This window comes from Stegostoma tigrinum, chromosome 2 (genome assembly GCF_030684315.1).
Source record: "Stegostoma tigrinum isolate sSteTig4 chromosome 2, sSteTig4.hap1, whole genome shotgun sequence".
In the NCBI taxonomy this organism is placed as follows: domain Eukaryota; kingdom Metazoa; phylum Chordata; class Chondrichthyes; order Orectolobiformes; family Stegostomatidae; genus Stegostoma; species Stegostoma tigrinum.
The window spans coordinates 149924949-149949671 of record NC_081355.1 but is presented as its reverse complement, the minus strand read 5'-3'; the positions used below and the strand labels follow the sequence as shown (position 1 = coordinate 149949671).

Below are 24723 nucleotides of genomic sequence, written 5' to 3'. Positions count from 1 at the left end.
TGTGGAAGCTTTGGAAAGGGTGCAGAGGAGATTTACTAGGATGTTGCCTGGTATGGAGGGAAGGTCTTATGAGGAAAGGCTGATGGACTTGAGGCTGTTTTCATTGGAGAGAAGAAGGTTGAGAGGTGACTTAATTGAAACATATAAAATAATCAGAGGGTTAGATAGGGTGGATAGGGAGAGCCTTTTTCCTAGGATGGTGACGGCGAGCACGAGGGGGCATAGCTTTAAATTGAGGGGTGAAAGATATAGGACAGATGTCAGAGGTAGTTTCTTTACTCAGAGTAGTAAGGGAATGGAACGCTTTGCCTGCAACGGTAGTAGATTTGCCAACTTTAGGTACATTTAAGTCGTCATTGGACCAGCATATGGACGTACATGGAATAGTGTAGGTTAGATGGGCTTGAGATCGGTATGACAGGTCAGCACAACATCGGGGGCCAAAGGGCCTGTACTGTGCTGTAATGTTCTATGTTTTATGCCTCTTATATTCTCATCCACATCATTTATATAAATGATGAATAACAGTGGACCCAATACTTCCTCTGCAGCACACCACTAGTATCAGGTTATCAGTCTGAACAACAATCCTCTACCACCATCGTCTGTTCCTAACATCAAGCCAATTCTTTATCCAATTGGCTGTCTCTCCCCGGATCCCGTATAGGCTAACCTTACTAGCCAGTCTTCCATGCAGAACCTTGTTGAAGGCTTTGCTAACGTCCATATAGGCAATGTCTACCACTCTGCCATCTTCTATCTTCTCGGTCACTTCTTCAAAAAGATGAATCAATTTGTGGGACATGATTTCCAATGCAAAAAGCCATGCTGACCATCCCTAGTCAATTCTTGCCTTTGCAAATGCATGCAGATCCTCTTTCTCGGAATCCCCTCCAACAACTTACCCACCACTGAGATAGGCTCACTGGTTTGTAGTTCCCTGGCTTTTTCTTGCAGCCTTTCTTAAATAATGGCACAATGTTGGCCACCCTCCAGTCTTCTAGCACTGGGTGGATACTGAGTGTATGTGTCATTGGTGCAATTAAACAGCTTACTGATTTATGTGCATTAAATTGCCTCAAGACAAATCTCTAGGGATTTATAAGTTGGTTTGCTACAGTTTTTGTTCCAACAAGCTTACATAGAACCATCTTTTACAAACCACAAATATTTTGGTGATATGGAGAGGGACGTGTTCTGAAAGGAAGTGAGAAAATGAAAGCTAAAAATTTGTTATGTTAAAGAAATAAATGTACCTGCTAAGACTAGCAGTGTTTGATGTGGATGATGTTGATAACACCAAATTTATTATGCATACCTGGTTGCATTACAAAGGTTGCATTGCTTTGAACCATTGAAATCCTTGTGATGTGCTCCCACAACACTTCTAAGTGAGGAATAATAATTTTGTCAGGGCTGATGAAAGGATGGCACGGTGTGCAATTTAGGCAGAAGTACAACTTGAAGGTTTCTTGTTTTTCCTGGTTGAAATTGTAGAACCAGGAGGCGCTGTCAGAGTCAGGTTGATGAGTAACTGGAGACAGTATGCATTATAGTCACAGTATGTCAGTGACGGGGGACAGATAATAGGTTTTGTTGTAGGCACACTGATCAAATGGACTGGTCTTCCCCATACAGTGCTTGGTCTTGCTTTTATACTTGTACATTAATGAAATTTGAAATAAAAGAAAGATCTTGGCAGTATAAAGACAGCTGGCTGATCAGTACTTCTCGTGAAACTAGTTTGTTGAACATTAACAATGGAAACATTTACTTCCCTTTTTTATTTACAGATGGTGGCTGATCTATATTTCTATTTTTAAAATTTTCTATTGAGAGGTTCAGCATTTGTAGGTTTTGTTTTTCCATTTTAATAGTGAAATACTCTCGTTTTGAAACTCTTAAATGCTCAGGATCAATACATCTTTAGGGCTGAAGTACTTCCACCATTCTAATAACTTGTTCACATTCTGAAATCTTAAGCATGTGATGATAAATAATTTTGGGGTACTTACTTTATTTTTAAATTATGGTTATACGCATTCTGTGAACTATTGAAAAGTGAGCATGAGTAACTTTTCCAAGATGAAATGAAGTTCTGAACAATAAGATAATAATATGTTAAATACTTGGAATCTCTTCTATCTTACAGCATCACTGGCAGGAATGAGACTTCACCAAGGGGATATAGCAGTGAGTATATTTATTTTGTTGAGGACCTTGCATTTGTGTTCTGCTAAGTAATAAAGATTTAAGTTAAAACAATTAAGAAAAGTTGTCTGTTCTTAAAATTTCTCCTTTATTCTCTAAATCAAATCTGATGATTAATTAAACAATAAAAGTCCTGAAATCCATGATTAGAAAGAGGCAAGGGAGAAAGTAATATAATTACAAATAACTTTTTTGGTTCCTTAATGACCAAAATATTTTTTAAGCCCCTTTGCACACTAAGGTACTGATCCCTTGTTGAGAGATTAGTGGACATTCCTTTGGAGATTTGTCAGTAACGCTAACAATTGCTGAGGGTGTGATAAAATAATTTGGAGTAGGTGAGGTAGTGATCTTGGTGCTCTTTGATTCCAGTAAGACCTTTGAAAGAAATCCTATGGAAAAAAAAAATCTCGTTGTGGTAATAAATTCAGATATTCTTCTGTATCTGCAAGAGTTTCATTCCTGAAAACCCATGTGAATGATGAATTTCACGAGTGTGGAGCTCATTGAAAATAGTGTTAAAAATTAGTTAAATATTGCAGTTGTTTCATTTTTGCCCGTGGATATTGATTTTTGTTGTTACTTATTTTTTGGTGGGAATAGGCAAATTTGTGATTTCATAGAGAATTTACTGTAAACTGTAATTCTGTGGAAATATTTTACAATGGGTATGGAACCAGATCCAACTGGATGGTGCTGCACAAAATTTCCAGTTTTAAGTTTTACCAGTGGATCTCTCAATGGAGATAATGGGAACTGCAGATGGTGGAGAATCCAAGATAATAAAATGTGAGGCTGGATGAACACAGCAGGCCAAGCAGCATCTCAGGAGCACCAAAGCTGACGTTTCGGGCCTAGACCCTTTATCAGAGAGGGGGATGGGGTGAGGGTTCTGGAATAAATAGGGAGAGAGGGGGAGGCAGACCGAAGATGGAGAGAAAAGAAGATAGGTGGAGAGAGTATAGGTGGGGAGGTAGGGAGGGGATAGGTCAGTCCAGGGAAGACGGACAGGTCAAGGAGGTGGGATGAGGTTAGTAGGTAGATGGGGGTGCGGCTTGGTGTGGGAGGAAGGGATGGGTGAGAGGAAGAACCGGTTAGGGAGGCAGAGACAGGTTGGACTGGTTTTGGGATGCAGTGGGTGGAGGGGAAGAGCTGGGCTGGTTGTGTGGTGCGGTGGGGGGAGGGGACAAACTGGGCTGGTTTAGGGATGCGGTGGGGGAAGGGGAGATTTTGAAACTGGTGAAGTTCACATTGATACCATTAGGCTGCAGGGTTCCCAGGCGGAATATGAATTGCTGTTCCTGCAACCTTCGGGTGGCATCATTGTGGCACTGCAGGAGGCCCATGATGGACATGTCATCGAAAGAATGGGAGGGGGAGTGGAAATGGTTTGTGACTGGGAGGTGCAGTTGTTTGTTGCGGACTGCAAAGCGGTCCCCAAGCCTCTGCTTGGTTTCCCCAATGTAGAGGAAGCCACATCGGGTACAGTGGATGCAGTATACCACATTGGCAGATGTGCAGGTGAACCTCTGCTTAATGTGGAATGTCATCTTGGGACCTGGGATAGGGGTGAGGGAGGAGGTGTGGGGGCAAGTGTAGCATTTGCTGCGGTTGCAGGGGAAGGTACCGGGTGTGGTGGGGTCGGAGGGCAGTGTGGAGCGAACAAGGGAGTCACGGAGAGAGTGGTCTCTCCAGAAAGCAGACAAGGGTGGGGATGGAAAAATGTCTTGGGTGGTGGGGTCGGATTGTAGATGGCGGAAGTGTCGGAGGATGATGCGTTGTATCCGGACGTTGGTGGGGTGGTATGTGAGAACGAGGGGGATCCTCTTTTGGCGGTTGTGGCGGGGGCGGGGTGTGAGGGATGTGTTGCGGGAAATGCGGGAGACGCGGTCAAGGGCGTTCTCGATCACTGTGGGGGGAAAGTTGCAGTCCTTGAAGAACTTGGACATCTGGGATGTGCGGGAGTGGAATGTCTTGTTGTGGGAGCAGATGCGGCGGAGGCGGAGGAATTGGGAATAGGGGATGGAATGTTTGTAGGAGGGTGGGTGGGAGGAGGTGTATTCTAGGTAGCTGTGGGAGTCGGTGGGCTTGAAGTAGATATCAGTTACAAGCTGGTTGCCTGAGATGGAGACTGAGAGGTCCAGGAAGGTGAGGGATGTGCTGGAGATCTCCCAGGTGAACTGAAGGTTGGGGTGGAAGGTGTTGGTGAAGTGGGCCCCAGCTATGCCTGCCTCTTTGTAGGTTACGTGTCATGGGCATCCGCATGGGCCCCAGCTATGCCTGCCTCTTTGTAGGTTACATGGAACAGTCCCTCATCCGCACCTACACAGGCCCCAAACCCCACCTCTTCCTCCGGTACATTGATGACTGTATCGGTGCCGCCTCTTGCTCCCCAGAGGAGCTCCAACAGTTCATCCACTTCACCAACACCTTCCACCCCAACCTTCAGTTCACCTGGGCCATCTCCAGCACATCGCTCACCTTCCTGGACCTCTCAGTCTCCATCTCAGGCAACCAGCTTGTAACTGATGTCCACTTCAAGCCCACCGACTCCCACAGCTACCTAGAATACACCTCCTCCCACCCACCCTCCTGCAAACATTCCATCCCCTATTCCCAATTCCTCCACCTCCGCCGCATCTGCTCCCACAACAAGATATTCCACTCCCGCACATCCCAGATGTCCAAGTTCTTCAAGGACTGCAACTTTCCCCCCACAGTGATCGAGAACGCCCTTGACCCCGTCTCCGCGTTTCCCGCAACACATCTCTCACACCCCGCCCCCGCCACAACCGCCAAAAGAGGATCCCCCTCGTTCTCACACACCACCCCACCAACCTCCGGATACAATGCATCATCCTCCGACACTTCTGCCATCTACAATCCGACCCCACCACCCAAGACATTTTTCCATCCCCACCCCTGTCTGCTTTCCGGAGAGACCACTCTCTCCGTGACTCCCTTGTTCGCTCCACACTGCCCTCCAACCCCACCACACCCGGCACCTTCCCCTGCAACCGCAGGAAACGCTACACTTGCCCCCACACCACCTCCCTCACCCCTATCCCAGGCCCCAAGATGACATTCCACATTAAGCAGAGGTTCACCTGCACATCTGCCAATGTGGTATACTGCATCCACTGTACCCGGTGTGGCTTCCTCTACATTGGGGAAACCAAGCGGAGGCTTGGGGACCGCTTTGCAGAACACCTCCGCTCATTCCGCAACAAACAACTGCACCTCCCAGTCGCAAACCATTTCCACTCCCCCTCCCATTCGTTAGATGACATGACCATCATGGGCCTCCTGCAGTGCCACAATGATGCCACCCGAAGGTTGCAGGAACAGCAACTCATATTCCGCCTGGGAACGCTGCAGCCTAATGGTATCAATGTGGACTTCACCAGTTTCAAAATCTCCCCTTCCCCCACTGCATCCCTAAACCAGCCCAGTTCGTCCCCTCCCCCCACTGCACCACACAACCAGCCCAGCTCTTCCCCTCCACCCACTGCATCCCAAAACCTGTCCAACCTGTCTCTGCCTCCCTAACCGGTTCTTCCTCTCACCCATCCCTTCCTCCCACCCCAAGCCGCACCCCCATCTACCTACTAACCTCATCCCACCTCCTTGACCTGTCCGTCTTCCCTGGACTGACCTATCCCCTCCCTACCTCCCCACCTATACTCTCTCCACCTATCTTCTTTTCTCTCCATCTTCGGTCCGCCTCCCCCTCTCTTCCTATTTATTCCAGAACCCTCACCCCATCCCCCTCTCTGATGAAGGGTCTAGGCCCGAAACGTCAGCTTTTGTGCTCCTGAGATGCTGCTTGGCCTGCTCTGTTCATCCAGCCTCACATTTTATTATCTTGATCTCTCAATGGATTAACCTTTTGTTTTACATCTTTCTTAGCTAAATGATCTAGAACTCTGAATCAAAAACATAGCGGTTAAATTTACAGATAACACAAGGCTCAAAATGGAATGTGAGTAACTCCCAAGATGGCAGTGGAGCAAAGCCCCAGAGCCCAGGGCTTGCCTCCTTTTTTTTCCCTCTTTTTATTTCTTTTTTCTCCTTTATTTCTTGTACTTACCTGCTGTGAAGAGCTTGGCTGCACCAGTGGCTGCAACTGACCCCAGTGCAAACTCGTGCTGCAAGATTCTGGTACAACGGTAGCCGAAGAGTTGAAGTAGGGTGCGAGCATGGGACCTGGAATCAGCATCAGCGGCTGCTTCTTCGTTGGAGGTGATGTTAGAGATGTGGGCCCAGCGGCGGAAGATGGGTCCTGATGATTGGTGACTTCGAAGTTGGTTGGTCCAACGTTGGCAGTGGTAAAGTGGTGATGGTGTGGGCATCACGGCGAAGTCAGAGGAGAAGGCAGCATTTGAGGTTGGCGTCAGAATCAGACATGTTTTTCTTCAGCTGTGGCGATTTGGTTTGGCTGAATTAACATGAATTGGCACTCGTAAAATGGATGTGATGTGGAGGCATTGGTGAGCCAGGAGCCTATTGTGGAGCGCCCACCCCAACCCTCAGTATTCAGCAGAAACACAAGAATGGAGGAAGATGAGCTCTGGGTTTACTTATATTTTATTTCTTAATTTCAACCTACTTTCTGTAGGTCAAAATGGTGCCAGAGCATGGTGACATTTTACACTTTTCGCAGCATTTATTTGTTAAATACAAGTGACAATAAATCATTCAATTCAATTCAGTTTAATTCATTAAGGTAGTAGGAAAAAAAAATCAGAGGGTTAGTTAGGGTGGATAGAGAGAGCCTTTTTCCTAGGATGGTGACGGCGAGCACGAGGGGGTATAGCTTTAAACTGAGGGGTGAAAGATATAGGACATGTCAGAGGTAGTTTCTTTACTCAGAGAGCAGTAAGGGAATGGAACGCTTTGCCTGCAACGGTAGTAGATTCGCCAACTTTAAGTACATTTAAATTGTCATTAGACAAGCATATGGACATACATGGAATAGTGTAGGTTAGATGGGCTTGAGAACGGTATGACAGGTCGGCACAACATCGAGGTCCAAAGGGCCTGTACTGTGCTGTAATGTTCTATGTTCTATGTTTTATGTTCCTTCCACCACTGGTGCACAATGGCAGTGATGTGTGCCATCTGCAAGATGCTTTCTTGTAACTCACCAAGGATCTCCCAACAGAACCTTCCAAAGCTGCAATCGCTACCACATGGAAGGACAAGGGCACCAGCTGGATGGGAAGAACCCCATGTAGGTTCCCTTTCAAGCTTCAGACCATCTTGACTTGGAACTATACTGCTATGTCTTCACTTTGGTTTTGTTAAAATACTTGAATCACTGTCATACACCCCAGGGTCTATCGCATTCAAGGGCAACTGGACATAGACAATAAATGGTAGCTTAGCAAGCGACACCCACATCCCAAGAATGGGATGCTTTAATATAAAATATTTAATATTTACTCAGCTTGAGAAAAAATAAGTAATACCCACCAACTAATCAATGTCATAAATGAGTTGTGAAGTTGCTTTCTCCATATAGCCACCCTTGGGCAACTATCTGTGTGGAGTGTACACATTCTCCCTGTGTCTGGGTGAGTTTCCTCTGGGTGCTCCGTTTTCCACCCCCAGCCCAAAGACGTGCGCGCTAGTTGGGTTAGCCATGGGAAGTGCAGGGTTACAGGGATAAGGGAGGGGGCTGAGTAGGATGGGATGCTCCTCAGAGTGTCAGTGTGGACTCAATGGGCCAAATGGCCTGTTTCCACACTGTAGGGATCCTATGAGTCTATGATACAGACGGATACTACCGGAATATCTTACAATTTTGGAAGACTGGGACAGGAGTTTTCTTTTTTGTCCCACCAGAGCAGGAAAAGAACAGAGGAAGATGGGACAAAAATAGTGTCAGCAAACATGACAGCTTCCAGTTACCATCCTGGAAACCTTCTTATTCACCAGTGTAGACCATTAAGTTAATTAAGGACCTCCTTGAGAGATGGGTCAGTTTGGGATTTTGCTGCAAGAGGTGGAAACCAGTCATTACCATATTCTGAAATTAGGTGGACCCATAAATGGGAGCACAGCTGTAAGAGGCGCACAGCTGCCATCAGAGGTTTACAAGGCGCAGGAAAAGTAGTCAATATTTACTCTGATAGTACAGGTGGCTAGAGGATAATATTTACAGACATTATTAGTAGTTCATATGAGCACAAGGAAAGCAGCAGGTAGTAATAGTAATAATCTTTTTGTTATTTTTAACCCGACTTACCTATTATTTGTAGAAATACTTCTGAACTCTCATGCTAACATATTCTTTGTCAGTGCCATTGGCACATGTTTTACACAAATATGTCAGTTCGGCCAAGTCCATGTTTAACTGATAAAAACCAAAATAACTGCAGATGCTCTATGTCAAACAAAAAAAGAAATTGCTGGAAAAGCTCAGCAGGCCTGGCAGCATATGTGAGAAGAAAAAAGAGTTAACGTTTTGGGCCTGGTGACCCCAACTCAGAACCGGACCTGAAATGTTAACTCTGATTTCTCTTCACGGCAGCTGCCAGACATGCTGAGCTTTTCCAACAATTTCTGTTTTTGTTGTTAATATTTACCTGGTCCTTTGCAATTGTTCAGTTTGTTTTTATAAAGGAAACTGATGCACCCGGCCTCCCTTGATGTATTTCATAGACTTATTTGTACTAAATTGATTTTGAGAAAATTAAAATATCAAACTACAGAACATAGTGTTCATTCTGATTATAATACAAAAACATGACTTGTAAGGCACCTTCCTTTACCTTGAATTTGCAGTTGCTTACATTAGGCTTTTTATTGAATTTTCCAGGTAAGCCTTGGGACAAGTGATACTGCCTTTCTCTGGATCCAGGATCCTAAACCCACCTTAGAAGGACATGTCTTCTGTAATCCTGTTGACAGCAGTGCCTACATGGCACTCATATGGTAAGAGATAGAGTTGAACATAGATGAACCTGAGAAAAGCATGAATGTTTATTTATGATGACAAAATGTGAAGCTGGATGAACATAGCAGGCCAAGCAGCATCTCAGGAGCACAAAAGCTGATGTTTCGGGCCTAGACGAAAGGCTTGTCTTCTGAGATGCTGCTTGGCCTGCTGTGTCCATCCAGCTTCACACTTTGTTATCTTGGATTCTCCAGCATCTACAGTTCCCATTATCTCTGAATGTTTATTTATCCTCTTTTACTCCTGTTTAAGATGCAGGTTGACTGTTCCACCATATCTTGGACAATGAAGTACATTGTGCAACAAATTAAGGTTAATTGACGTTGAATTTTGATTAACCAAATGACCATTACCAGACTGCAGGCATATGTCGTTGACAGTAAGGTAACAAAACTCTCTTGTAGACCTTCAAATGCTCCATTTAATCTGACCATACTCCAGGACCTACATGTAATCGTTAATCAAACACATTGAGGTTGAACAAAAATACGAAAGAACTGCGGATGCTGGAAAATTGCTGGAGAAACTCACTAGGTCTGGCAGCATTTGTGGAGAGAAAACAGATTTAATGTTTTGGGTCCAGTATAGAAGAGTTCTGAAGAAGGGTCACTGGACTCAAAACATTAACTCTGCTTCCTTTTCACACATTATGACATTGTCTTTTCAAGAATCTTAGGCCACTATGACATTTATACAAATTCCCTCTAGTAATAGAATTGAAGCTGAAAACTGTTACAGTCACATGAAACAAAAACAAAACAAAAACAAACACAAAAACTAAAGACGGATCGTCAAAATGACTACCTACATTTCTAGGCAGTCTCCCACCAATAGCAACCCATGAGAGTAAATAATATTCTTTTCACATTGTGTTGTTAAAGGTGTGTGCATGCAGTGTTCTTTCTACTTCCATTTATTGTATGCAATTTTAAAGCTTGAAGGAATGTATTTACTTGGATTTCTTTGATGTTCTATATCTTAACCAGTATTAAGGCCCTATTCCTAAACCCATTGAGTAGTTTAACTTCAGCCTATATAAATGTGATTTCTATTCTATTTTTCTACCATTATGCATTGCATGTGCGAACTTGTATGTGAAATTTTCTTTCACACTGCTTCAGTATTGCAGAGATGGTGGAGACAAACATATGTCATATTATGACATTATGACATTTTGACAATTCCACTATTGTATACAAAGAATCTCCAAGAAAATGGTTAAACAAATTATATGGTCAGGTAAGTAAATTTTAATGCGAAAGAAATATTATTTGTGCCCTCATCTAAACCAATGCCTTATTTCTAGTTTTAAGAATGGCTCCTTGACGAGAGAGAAGGTCCGTGATGAAAGGGCTTCTCGTTCGTGGGATGAATTTGCAAAAGTACTGAAAACCACTTGTCCTGGAAATAATGGAAATTTAGGTAAAATAGAGAATGTGCACAGGAATTTCATAAATTATGAAAGATTGTTTTTAATTTTTTAATAGAAATGTAGGACTATTTACCAGAGATGAAAACTTCCATTTTCCTAATGCTTCACTATTAGAGTTGTAGGTTCGTCTGTTACTGGATGAAAGTCAAACATTTGAATGAGAAGTAGTTGGGAGGGCAAATGATGCTGACGTTTTGGGCAATGGGTGATTGTGTTCAACTGTGTAGTATTAGCATAAATGTAGAAACTAACCCCATTTCCTGAGCTGATGTCGAGGGAGGCAATGGCCTCGTGGTATTATCGCTGAACTATTAATCCAGAGACTCAGATAACATTCTGGGGATATTAAAATATGAGGCTGGATGAACACAGCAGACCAAGCAGCATCTCAGGAGCACAAAAGCTGACGTTTCGGGCCGAGACCCTTCATCAGAGAGGGGATGGGGTGAGGGTTCTGGAATAAATAGGGAGAGAGGGGGAGGCGGACCGAAGATGGAGAGAAAAGAAGATAGGTGGAGAGGGTATAGGTGGGGAGGTAGGGAGGGGATAAGTCAGTCCAGGGAAGACGGACAGGTCAAGGAGGTGGGATGAGGTTAGTAGGTAGATGGGGGTGCGGCTTGGGGTGGGAGGAAGGGATGGGTGAGAGGATGAACAGGTTAGGGAGGCAGAGACAGGTTGGACTGGTTTTGGGATGCAGTGGGTGGAGGGGAAGAGCTGGGCTGGTTGTGTGGTGCGGTGGGGGGAGGGGATGAACTGGGCTGGTTTAGGGATGCGGTGGGGGAAGGGGAGATTTTGAAACTGGTGAAGTTCACATTGATACCATTAGGCTGCAGGGCAAACAACTGCACCTCCCAGTCGCAAACCATTTCCACTCCCCCTCCCATTCTTTAGATGACATGTCCATTATGGGCCTCCTGCTGTGCCACAATGATGCCACCCGAAGGTTGCAGCAACAGCAATTCATATTCCGCCTGGGAACCCTGAAGCCCAATGGTATCAATGTGGACTTCACCAATTTCAAAATCTCCCCTTCCCCCACCACATCCCTAAACCAGCCCAGTTCGTCCCCTCCCCCCACTGCACCACACAACCAGCCCAGCTCTTCCCCTCCACCCACTGCATCCCAAAACCAGTCCAACCTGTCTCTGCCTCCCTAACCTGTTCCTCCTCTCACCCATCCCTTCCTCCCACCCCAGGCTGCACCCCCAACTACCTACTAACCTCATCCCACCTCCTTGACCTGTCCGTCTTCCCTGGACTGACCTATCCCCTCCCTACCTCCCCACCTATACTCTCTCCACCTATCTTTTCTCTCCATCTTCGGTCCGCCTCCCCCTCTCTCCCTATTTATTCCAGAACCCTCACCCCATCCCCCTCTCTGATGAAGGGTCTCGGCCCGAAACGTCAGCTTTTGTGCTCCTGAGATGCTGCTTGGCCTGCTGTGTTCATCCAGCCTCACATTTTATTATCTTGGATTCTCCAGCATCTGCAGTTCCCACTATCTCTAACATTCTGGGGACCTGGGTTTGAATCCCACCCACGACACATGGTGGAATTTGAATTCAGTAAGAAAAAAAATCTGGAATTGACAATCTAATGATGACCAATTGACGATTGTCAAAACAACCCATCTGGTTCACTAATGACCTTTAGGGAAGAAAACTGCCATCCTTACCTGGTCTAGCCTACATGTGACTCCAGATTCTCAGCAATTTGGTTGACTCTGAACTGCCTTCTGGGAAATTAGGAATGGGCAATAAAAGCTGCCTAGCCAGTGACACCCTCATCCTGTTTATGAATAAAAAGAAAGGGGCTAAGTGTAGAAAAAAATTGCAGAGGGCCAAGGATAACTCCATACAACAGCCCAGAGGTAACAGTATGGAATGGAAAGGAGATTCATTCATGATGCACTGTTTATGATTGGATTGTTAAGAATTGTCAAATTGAGTTAGATGGCAGAGGAGTGATCTTGTTGAAGGATAATGTGGTTGATCATCTAATACTATGGAGAGATTAACAAAAAAAAGGGAGTAATGTGCACTGTGGTCACATTCATTGAGGATGTCATTTGAAGCCAGTTTTTAAACAGTGAAGGAGAGAAGGAACCATGTGCTCTATTGGATGGCACATGGATCAAAAAGGTGTTGAATGGTTAGCATTGTAGTTGGAATAGGATCAAGTGAGCAGGAGATGGATCTCATTGACATGCTAAACTTAGACTGTGCAAGGAGGAAATGGAAGAGAGACTACAGAAAATGTTTAGGCCTAGGGAGTGAGGAAAGTTTGATTTTATGGGTGTAAGAATTTGTTTGAGGCAGTTGATCAGGTGGCCTCAATCTTAGTGATTAAGTGTCATGCTTGTTAGACAGTGTTTGCCCCCATGTCTCCTGCCATGGAATAACAAACCTCTCACCGAACTACAGACAGTGCTCATCACTATCAACGCTAGTCAAAGCCATGGAATTAACAAAATGAGTTCCACACCTCCAGCCCGACCGCCATGCCATGTAGTGGAAGCACTGAGTGGGAAGGTTAATGGGCATGCTACTGTTAGGTTTGCTGCTTGAAGGGAGACAATGATGAGTGATTTGCCTTTAGAGAATACTGAAAGGGATGCTAAAGTTGACTGTATGCTTATCCAATAGAGATTTAAGGCAGAGGTTGCAGCAAGAGAGTAGGAAGGCAGACGCCTAGTAATGAGTCTAAATAGAGAATCATGACAATGAGCAAAGCAAAAGGAAAGATAAGCAATAAAACATTTGTCCCTTTTATTAAGTGATTTGGTTCTTCTGTTTATTTAAGTTTCCCTGCTGTATTAGATTAATTACCATTTTCAAAGTACCGTTGCAAATGTAGGATTCCACTTCATCAAAATATTTGATTTCCTCCTAATACAGCAATTTATCTGAGGCAGGAAAACTAATACTAGAGAAGCCCAGTGCAGGATTCATCCATATCTCCCTAATCAATATTAAATGAGTGCATTTTATTTGAAGATTTTTGCTTATTATGTGTACATTGTGTTTTTTTTTAAAGGATTTTATTTTGATGTGATGGAGATCACCCCAGCTGTAGTAGGTATTCATCGATTCAATTCCAAAAACTGCAGGGTAAGTATGATAAAAATGGATTTTCATTTGTCATAGTCCTTAACTTGTATGCTGTACTGTTGAAGACGAGATGCAAAAGAAAATGCAATAGGTCACCCAGAGTACCTCTCAATGGCAAAGTTATTAGCTGAGAATCCAAAGTGACTACTACATGGGCTGCATAAGGGTGTTCTCCAATTTGATTCCTGACATGTTCATTAATTCATTAGAGCTATCATTTCAATTGAAAGCTTGTTTCCTATTGTCAAAGCTTGACTATCTATTTAATATTGTTATGAAAAATTCAGGGTCCTGTAGATCTAATGTATTTAGAACAGATGAAGTTGTCTGTTAATTTCAGTTTTTATGTAATTTGCAAGAGTGGTAGGATCATATTTCTGCGAATGTTCAAGTGTACAGAAGTGAACTGAAGCACCGCTAACTCCGCAACATAGCAGAAGTAGGTCAATAAACCCTTCAAGCCTGCTCTGCCCTTCTTGATCATGGATGATCATTCACCCCAATGCCCTGTTCCTATGCTATTCCCATATTCTTCAATGTCATTGGTAACTAGGAATCTATCTTGAAGTTAATTCTCCACTCTGAGTGAAGAGGTTCCTCTTCATCTCCATCCTAAATGGCTTTTCTTTTATTCTGGTTTGAGACCCCCGCAGCTCATTTTGGAAGCGAGAAGAGAAGAACAGATTATCATTTTAAATGGAGAAAAGCTGCAATACAAAGGGCTTTGAGAGTACTTGAACATGAAAGACAGAAAGCTAGCACGTAGATAGGAAGGCTAATGGAATGTTGCCCTTTATTTCAAAGGAGTGGAAGAGAATTTCAGCAAGGAATGCTACCAAAAAGGAAGTAAGAAAGGAAATTTTAAAAAATCAGGACCCTAAAAGCTGTAATCTCAAGATTATTTCCAGTGCTACTGAGTATAAGAGCAGGAGGATTGATTGAATGCAGACCCTGCCAGATCTGCTGAGTTTCTCCATCAATTTCTGTTTTTTGCTTGTAACAAGACTTACCTATTTTTAAACGTCAACCCACATAGCAATAAAGGAAAAATTCAATCTGCCTTCTTCATCACTGGCTGCAGCTGCGTGCTAATGATTTGTATTTCATGCACAAGAACATTCAGATCCCACAGTGCTACACTTTTTTTGGAGTCTCTCTTCATTTTAAAAAAGTCAATCTTTTGATTCTTCCTCACCCTCAGGTGCATGACCGCAACTTCCCTACATTAAACCCCATGAGCAAGGTTTTGTCACCTCACTAAACCTGTTAATATCCTTGTGCAGATTATTTAAATCCTCATCACAACATGCCTTTCTGCCTACTTCTGTAACATCAAATTTGGATATAGTTCATTATGTCCCCTCCTCCAAGCCATTAATGTAGAAAGCAAATAATTGATGTCCTGGAACTGACCCTTGTAGCACTTGTTGCATTTCTCCAACCTGATCTTCTGTCTTCTGTGTGTTAGTAAATCCTAAACTATGCTATACATTAGTCTTCAATCCCTGCCTTACTGTGAGCTCCTACCTTGTACAATAAATTTTAAGTGCCACCTTATCACATTCATTCTGGAAATCCAAATACACTGCATCCACCAATTCACTTCTATCAATGTTCTTCTATATATCAGCTAAAAAAATTTTCAAAAATTTCCTCTCAAACTACAACTATGTTGACTGTGTTTAAATGTGTGAAGCTTTTCTTTAATAACGAAGTCAGCATTTTCCTAATGACAGATGTTAGGCTAACTGGCCTATAATTTCCTGCTCTCTCCCTTCTTGTACAGGGGTATCACATTAGTCACTTTCCAATCTGCTGGGACCCTCCCAGAATCAAGTGAGTTCTGAAATATTTTGATCAAAGCCTCAACTCTCTGTTGTTGTGACTGAGATAGTGAACGAAAACTGATCCCTGCTATTTTCCAAGTTATCACAAAAGTTAAAGATTTTAAGAAGTATGCAAAGTTCCCATGCAAAATAAGACAAAAGATTCCCAATGACCCTGCTTAAACAAAGCCACATTGGCAAAATATCTTCATTCAGGTTAACATGACAGAGCATCTTCTCTGCTTGGCATATCCCTCTCATTGTCCGTACACACCCTACATGTGAGGATAGATTAACTGGACATCAGTGTTTTGGAATGCAGTGCCAGCGTAATACCACCCAAACTATAGTCAATGAGGATTTTCAGTGAGAGATGTAAAAGGCCATATTCAAAAATGGGTTTAATGGCCTTGATCTCTTGTGACTGACCAAAAGATCTGAATAATTTGACAGGTAGGACTGGAAAAAGTGGAATTAGGTACTCATTGCATCATAATCTGCATAGACTGATTCTGGAATTTTAGCATTGCAAGGTTTACATATTATCATGTGGCCCTTTTAGTTTATTTATTTCTTTGTCTTCATAAAACCAGATGAATAAATATTGCAGTTTTGCTGTTCGTGTGTTTTAGGTTTCCGAGTTTCCCAAAGATGTGGAGGTCCGGGCAGTGATAGAGGGACAAATGCTGGCTAAAAGGGCATATGCTGAGAAGCTGGGCTTCAAAGTCTGTAAGTAAGAACAATGTAAGATAACCAAGAACTCCATGTGTATTTGAAAGTTTTCATACACTTTGCAAGCAGCAAGAATGCCTCTGTTTGTTACAAAAACAGAAATTGCTGTGAAAACTCAGCAAGTCTGGCAGCATCTGTGGAGACAAAGCAGAGTTAATGTTTCAAGTCTGCTGACTCTTCATCAGAACTGATAAATGTTACCTTTTCTTAGCTGTTATGCTAAAGTTGAGGTTGTGGTGTGTCATGGGAGAATTCAGTGGATAGGTGGAGATGGAACCCAGAGAGAAAGAGAGTGATATGAAAGAGGTAGGCAGACGAGGGAGTTATTGCTTGGGGCACTCCATTTCTGCCTGGAAGGAAGGCCTGAACCATCCCTATCCGCACGAACCTGCCTGGGTGAGCTCATTCTCATTTGAACAATTTCTCCTTTAAGAAATCTCACTGTCTTCAGATCAAAGATGCAGACACGGGATCCGCCGGCCATAACACATTCCAGTTACGCATTCTACCTTTTCCTAGCTGCTATCCGTCCTGATTAAGAGTCACCAAACTTGAAACATTAATTCTGCTTTCTCCCTACATATGATGCCAGACCAGCTGAGTTTCTCAAGCAATTTCTGTTTCGTTTTTGATTTCCAGCAATCCTTGGTTCTTTGTTTTGATATGTCTGTTCGCCCTGAATGGGTCATCTGGATTGTCTTAGTCTTGTGTGGTTGAACCAGAACTGTGTTTATCATTGCAATGCATAATTTATGAAATTAGATTGATTTGTGCTTATGGACTTTTAATTGGTGGAGTGCAGAATATTGTCCAAGACATCGTGGAAACCTTCTGTTATGTTAGTCTGGAATGTTTGATGTTCATGTGAACCGACTTGGCTTAAAGTTCATTTGATGAAATTTGAAAAGACAGAGAACCTTAAAGCCTGGATAAAGCTTAACCTGACTTACGGTGTAATAATATATTTTATGTTGCAATGAAGTTTGCAAAACCATTCCACTTATTAATTTGCTGATGGAGACTTTCTGACTCAGTGTCAATATTTTGGAAAATCAATGCACTTTTCCATTGAGGCTGCAAAGAAAATGGATATGTTAATTGTACTGTGCGTGATTGAGTGAAGAATTGATTATGCAGTGTTTTCTGTCCTTCACACTTTGATACTTGGTTGCAGGGCCTGCCTGTTGGGCTTAGATGTCCAGGGTGCAGTGGGTGGTGGAGGGTGGCCACAAGATTGCTGTACAGTTAGGCCTTGATTATTTGTCCAGGGAGTGCAACCTTGCACTTGCCAAGGCAGTGATCTGTCCAGACATTTTTTTGCCAATAAAGTGCTTTATTTTACATGGAAAACTAGTTTAAAATTTAGCTAATTCCAATTTTTGAGACACCTTCCCAATCCTGCGTACTGTGCAGTAGACTGGGCATTACTTAGGGCCAAAGGTAGTGGACATTGGCCCTTCTTGACTTTTGAGTAATGATTTGATCAGTGTTTTGTAACCATCCAGGAGAGTTTTCATATGACCTATCTCAACACAAAAATTACACGGTGGGCTGATGGCTAGGATGCTGCAACTGTGGATTCAAATTTGGAAAAGTATCATCTATACATTGAAAATAGTCATGGGGCAGGAGGCTTGTGATCTCTCCATCGAAGATGCATTCTTTATGGTAACCAAACAAACATGTTAGCAAGAACTGGTTGTGCAGGAACTCCTAAGGCAGTGACATTTATTTGGGCATCCATGGTGTCATTGAAGCTGACCAGCAGAAACCTGCACAGCTGCTGCTTTTGCTGTCTGGTTTCAAGTATCTCTGAACATTGGAATTTGTTTAAAAGGCATTCGGATGTGTATATGAATAGGAAGAATTTAGAGGGATATGGGCTAAATGCTGGCAGATGTGATTAGATTTATTTAGGATTTTTGGTCGACATGGGCGAGTTGGACCAAGGAGTCTGCTTCTCTGCTATGACCCAGTGATTCTAACCCTACAGCACAAATCGTGAAGTTCATGTGTGTGATGAATGCAGATTCAGACAAGATGGCTCATCTAGATTGCAATGATATAGTGACATTGTACAAATTACATCTTTGAGGAGCATGTTGGTGAAAAAAAGCTGTAAACACATGTATATATTATTTCTCTCAATGTGTAGGTTTTGTAGGGTCTTAGTGAATGCGGAATTTTTCAAAGCGTATGTGGAAAACTCATTTAGAACTGGTTGTGCCAACTCAAACAACCGCTTGGCTAATTTATGTTGTGCAGAGTCAGTCATAGAATAAGTGTGAAGTTTGTTTTATTCACTCATGGGATGTGGAGATCTCTACCTGGGCCAGTGTTTATTGTCCATCCCTAGTTGCCACTGAGAGAGTGGTGGTGAGCTGCTACCTTGAAATACTGCAATTCATTTGGTGCAGGTATATTCACAGTATCTTTAGAGGGAGTCTTAGGATCTTGACCCAATGACACTGGGCGAATAGCAATATGTTTTCAAATCTGGATGGTGAATGATTTAGAGGGGAACTTTCAGTTGGTGGTGTTTCCACATATCTGCTGCCCTTGTCCTTTGAGTTAGGGGTCATGGATTTTGAATGTGCTGTCAAAGGAGCCTTGCTGAATCCCTGTATCTTGTGGATGGTACCTGCTGCGACTGAACACAGGTGGTGGGGGGAATAAATGTTTGTGGTGCTGATCAGGTGGGCTCCTTCATTCTGGATGGCGTCAAGTTTCTTGAGTAGGAGTTGGACCCATCTAGACAGTTGGAGAGTATCCCATCATAGTCCTGACTTGTTCCTTGTAGATGGTCTTTGGGGAGACAGGATGTGAATTTCTCACTGCAGGATTCTTAGCATGTAATTTGCTTTTGTAGTGAGTACCAATAAAGCATAATTACCAATTGCAAGGTTTAAACTAATAGATTTATGGCTTCAGCAAGATCGTAGAAATAATGAGGACAGGCAGGTATTGGTTTACAAATATCAATAAAGTACTTTGAGAGGTTAATAATGACACACACCAACTCCAGCCTTCCAGATTGCCTTGATCTGCTACACTTCATCCACCATCATGATAGATCCATGGCAGACACCACCTCCCTGGGCCTACGGTCGTTCTTGGAACATCTGGATAACAAGGACAATTATGTCAGACTCCTATTTAATGACTTCAACTCACCTTCAACACCATAATTCCAATAAAACTCATCTCCAAACTCTGAAACCTGGGACTCTGCTCCCCCCTCTGTAACTGGATCCTCAATTTTCTGACCCGCAGACTGCATTCAGTTAGATTTTGAATTAGATTTTACTATCACTTGCACTCAAGAATAGTAATACATGAGTACAGTGAAAAGTGTACTGAGTCGCCATTCTCTGGTGCCATCTTGGTTATAAAACCAGAATCTCAAAAAAAGCCGCAGAAATAAAGGAAAACCAAAAAATAAGAAAAATGTCCAGATCGCAAATCTAAGTCTCATCTTCATAAATGTTGTTGGAACCACTGATGCAGGCACTTGGACTTAGCCATGGCCTGAAATCTTGGTCAGCCTGCAAGGCTTGCATTAAGCACAGGAAGAAGCTATATTCTTGCCACTGCCGCCTCCGATTACTCAAGGAGTTTTGCCACCGCAGCCACTGGCCTTGAATGCCAAGAAAATGTCCTTGCTGGCACCTTCAATTGCTGGGAGAGGCCACATCTGTCTCAGCCTTCTGGGAGGCTGCTGCCATTCTGTGCATGGCCTGCTTTTGCTGCTGTGCTGAAGTTGCCGAATAACTTGCTGCAAAAGGCTTTAAACAAAAGAAGAATGAGAAAAAAAAGAAAAACAGCAGACGTTAAAAGAAAAAGGACAGGTGACAACACCTCTTCTACAACAATCCGCAACACTGGAGCCCCGTAAGACTCATTATAATACTCCTTATATATTCACAAATGTGTGGCCAAATTTGGCTCTAACTCCATTTACAAATTTGCCGATGACACCACTGCAGTGGGTTCGATCTCAAACAACAATGAGACGGAGTACAGAATAGAGATAGATAGCGTAGTGGTGTGTGTAAAGACAACACTCTCTCCCTCAGTGTCAGCAAAATGAAAGGGCTGATCATACATTTCAGGAAGCAGAGTGGAGGACACACCCTGTCTGTATCAATGCTACTGAGGTGGAGGTGGTTGAGAGCTTCGGGTTCCTAGAAATAAGTACCACCAACAATCTGTCTTGGCTCTTCCACCTCAACGCTACAGTCAAGAAAGCACACCAACGTCTCTATTTCCTCAGAAGGTCAAGGAAATTCAGTATGTCCACAATGGCACTAATCAATTTTTATAAATACATCATAGAAAGCATCCTATCCAGATGCATCACAGCTTGGCAACTGCACACAGTCCAGTCCATCACCAAAACCAATACTCCTTCCATTGATTCCATCTACACTTCCTGCTGCCTTTGGAAAGCAGCCAACATAATTAAAGACCCCTTCCACCCCGATTATATTCTCTTTTACCCTCTTTCATCAGGCAGAAGTAACAACAATTTGAAAACACATACCAACAGATTTAAGGACAGCTTCTTCCTCCTGTTATCAGACTTAAGAACGGACTCTTATATTTTACAGTTGGATCTTTCTCTGCACCTTCGCTGTAGCTGCAACACTATATTCGGCATTCTGTTCTGTTACCATGATGCACTTAGGTAAAGCCTGATTTGTCTAGTTAGCACACGGTATTTTTCACTGGATCTCAGTACATGTGACAATAATAAATCAAATCAAATCAACCTAGCATCCTGGAGTAAAACTTTGGGGATATCTTTACATGAGTAAGACTTGAGGTTCCAGGGACAATTTCTCTTTCTCCACAGGTGCTAAGACTCTGACTATTTGCAGCATTTATTGCAAAGACCCAGCCTCTGGAGTACTTTACCTTTGCCCTGGACAATTTCTTAACCTCTTCCAGGGTGCGTTGCTATCACTGGTATGAAGGAAAGAACATGGAATGACATTAGTGTAAATAACTTGTAAATTCAGTACTCATTTAGTAAGAGTGAATACTCAATGTTATGAATGAAATTCTACTGATAGCCTTACTTCAAAGTCATCTTTGTATGAACTGTCTGTACAAGATAAGTACTGAAAATTGAATTTGTTTTACATGAAAGCCTATTTAAATTTAACATCCAAAAATATGATGGAAGAAAATTTAGCACTGCTGCTAAATGAAGAAATCCATTGATATAACTAAAATGAGCTTCTGAAAAAATTTTCACGCTAAATGTCTGAATGGTGAACGTGTTTAATATTTGGGAAAATTTCAGTAATTATCAGTAATCTTACCACTGAGCACCAAATGACATAATCTTATTATTTGTACTACTTTGCACATTCTGCTGAAGGTTCAGAATTGCAGCAAAGTGTTTAAGTTGGAGGACTAAAAATGCCAAACTAGCCTGTTAAGTAGAATGAGCAGTGGAAATTTTGGTCAGTTATGTGGTGCATTCACCTGAAGGTACAAGTCAGACTCAAATCAGACTTCAGTTGATGACAATGGGATGCAGTCAGTGTGATGAAAAACAATTTCTTAAATTCAGAATTATTCATAGCTTTAGGTTATTTAAAATTAATAAAACATGTCACAATGTGATGGATACTCAAAACAACTAAGTAACATGACTACAGTCATTCCAGTCAGCAACAGAGATGCAGTAGCTTCAATCCACCATAAGGGTGCAATGAAAGACCATTGAGGCTTCAGTCTACTTCTGCCATCCAAAGCAGTTCAGTTTCTTCCTTTGTGTAAATGTTTGGTTGTTGTGTGTGTAGATACAAGCTTAACTGTTTGTATGCTTCTGTTTCAATGATTTGGAGTACAATTTGTAGCTAGAGGATCCCTTGTGTGCATTTTGGGTAGACAGGGAGCCATCATCTTTGGTTCCCACCACAATTTTTTTGGCTAGTCACAGATTCTGTCTCTCCTCCTGGCTACTGTCTCCGTTTGAGGCTAACCCATCTCTAAACTTAGTGCCCTATTTGACCCTTAGTTCAACTTCTGTGACTATATCCTCATCATTAGCACCAAGATCAGTCTATGCTCATCATTATAATCTTGCTTAGCTCCACTACAACTCAGCTCATCAGCTGTTGAAATCCCTACTGGTGGATTTGTTACTTTTATAACTGAACTACTTGAATGCTGTTCTAGCCAGCCACTGGTGTTCTACACTGTAAAAACTGAAGCTAATTCCAAAAGCTGTAGTCCATATTCTAACTCTCGAAAGTCCCCTTAATGAATCAACTCTGTTCTCACTGAGCTACTTTGTTCCTCAACCTCTTAATTTTAGAATTCTGATCCTCATGTCGTGTTCCTCCCGGGCCTATTTTCCTTCTGTGACCTTTGTTATATCCTCCAGCCTTAAATCTTCCTTAATTCTTCCATCTTCTTATTTTGATCTCTGTACCTGTCCGTTTTTGTTCACCTCATCATTGGTAACTGGGCTTTCAGCCGACCAGCCTGTAAGATGTGGAATTCACTTCCTGTCCATCTCTGTGGCTACCTCCCCCATTTCTTTTCTCCTTTAAGATCCTCTTTAAAACTTACTTAGAGAACTTTAGTTAGGTCATGCTCGGAATATTGTGCGCCGTTCTGGTCACCACACTATCAGAAGGATGTGGATGCTTTGGAGAGGGTGGAGAAAAGGTTTACCAGGATGTTAGCTGGTATGGGGGATTTTAGCTATGAAGAAAGGCTGGATAGCCTGGGTTTGCTTTCACTGGAAGTTGAGGGGTGACCTGATAGACGTTTATAAGATTGTGAATGGCATGGATAGAGTGGAGAGTATGAGGCTTTTTCCCCAGGGTGGAGGGGTCAATTACTATAGGATACAGGTTCAAGTTGCGAGGGGAGAAAGTTTGAAAGAGATGTGTGAGGCAAGTTTTTCACACAAAAGGTTATGAGTGCCTGGAATATGCTACCAGAGGAGGTGGCATTAGATAGGGTGAGAGTCTTTCTCCAAGGATGGTGACTTCAGCTTGTACAAAAGAGCATAGCTACAAATTGAGGGGTGATACATTTAAGACAGAATTCAGAGGCAGGTTCTTTACTCAGAGAGTGGTAAGGGCGTGGAACACCCTGCCTGCCAATGTAGTTAACTCAGCCACATTAGGGGCATTTAAACAGTCCTTGAATAAGCATATGGATGATGATGGGATAGTGTAGGGGGAGGGGCTTAGATTAGTTCACAGGTTGGCGCAACATCGAGGGCCGAAGGACCTGCTCTGCGCTGTATTGTTCTATGTTCTCTGTGGTGGAAGCAGCATTCAAGAAGCAGCTGGACAAGTACCTGAATAGGGAGGGAATAGAGGGATGCAGATCTTTTAAGTGAAAACACTTTGAGTATGGAAGGGCAAAATGTGTCAGTGCAGGCTTGGAGGACCAAAGGGCCTGTTCCTGTGCTGGATTGTTCTTTTCCTTTGTTCTTCGTCACCTTTGGCCAAGCTTTTTGTCATTGCCTTCGTATGTCCTTTTTTTGACTTGGTACCTTTTTGCACTAATTACATTCCTGTAGGATGATTTTCTATGTTAAAGGTACTGTAAAAATGCAAGATGCTTTTAACATCCTGTACAAGACAATATTTGTGCATTATTTGTTATGTTTAATCAATGTCGAAACTTGTAGCCTATAATGAAGCTCAATATTTCTTCTATCAATTACAACTTACCCTTTTCTTTTTGAACTCTCACGGTGCTGACTGTGAAAGTAAGTGGTGAGCAGTGTGGGGTGTTGCAGTGGTGAGGAGCAGTGGGGGGTGTCGAGGGTGCATTTGGGGTGGCGGTGAAGTATTGTCAGAAGTTGCCTAGCTGGCGTTTGCCATTGTAACCGGCAGTTAGAAGTTGTGCATTAATGTTTTGGTGATTTATGGACTCCAAGAATTGAAAATATTGCTAAATTCGAAGGATGGAAATCAATGTGACATTGAGGTACACAGAGCTTTCAAAAAACCACAGTGGGTTGAAAGGGGATGGTTTAATGCTGTATGTCAAGAATACCTGGGAGGTAAAAGACATTGATTGAAAGGAAAATGGAAAACTTCAGAATGATCTAGAGTGTAGAAAAATTAAAGAAAGCTCCAGGGGTATGTTGTAGACCACAAAGCCTGTAACAAAACCATAAAGAGAGCAGTTTGCAATATAGAAGGGTGGAAAATGTATCAGAGATAATGGGAACTGCAGATGCTGGAGAATTCCAAGATAATAAAATGTGAGGCTGGATGAACACAGCAGGCCAAGCAGCATCTCAGGAGCACAAAAGCTGACGTTTCGGGCCTAGACCTTTCATCAGAGAGGGGGATGGGGAGAGGGAGCTGGAATAAATGGGGAGAGAGGGGGAGGCGGACCGAAGATGGAGAGTAAAGAAGATAGGTGGAGAGAGTATAGGTGGGGAGGTAGGGAGGGGATAGGTCA

The 24723-nt window shown here is 42.8% G+C and overlaps 1 protein-coding gene across 6 annotated transcripts in view; it reads left to right on the top strand.

Moving 5' to 3' along the window:
* The window catches only part of xylb (xylulokinase homolog (H. influenzae)), a 280173-nt gene that overhangs the window by 54454 nt on the left and 200996 nt on the right, over positions 1 to 24723 (top strand). For 5 of the 6 annotated variants that reach the window (XR_009442990.1, XM_059640104.1, XM_059640100.1 and 2 more), the window contains 5 exons: positions 2153 to 2193; positions 9035 to 9150; positions 10479 to 10594; positions 13641 to 13714; positions 16173 to 16269. Coding sequence is in view for 5 of the 6 variants with exons in the window: in XM_059640104.1 (XP_059496087.1) it covers positions 2153 to 2193; positions 9035 to 9150; positions 10479 to 10594; positions 13641 to 13714; positions 16173 to 16269 (444 nt within the window). In the remaining variant the exon portion in view is untranslated. Of the gene's footprint in view, positions 1 to 2152; positions 2194 to 9034; positions 9151 to 10478; positions 10595 to 13640; positions 13715 to 16172; positions 16285 to 24723 lie in introns of all 6 variants that reach the window. The other variant, XM_059640106.1, reaches the window with a different exon arrangement.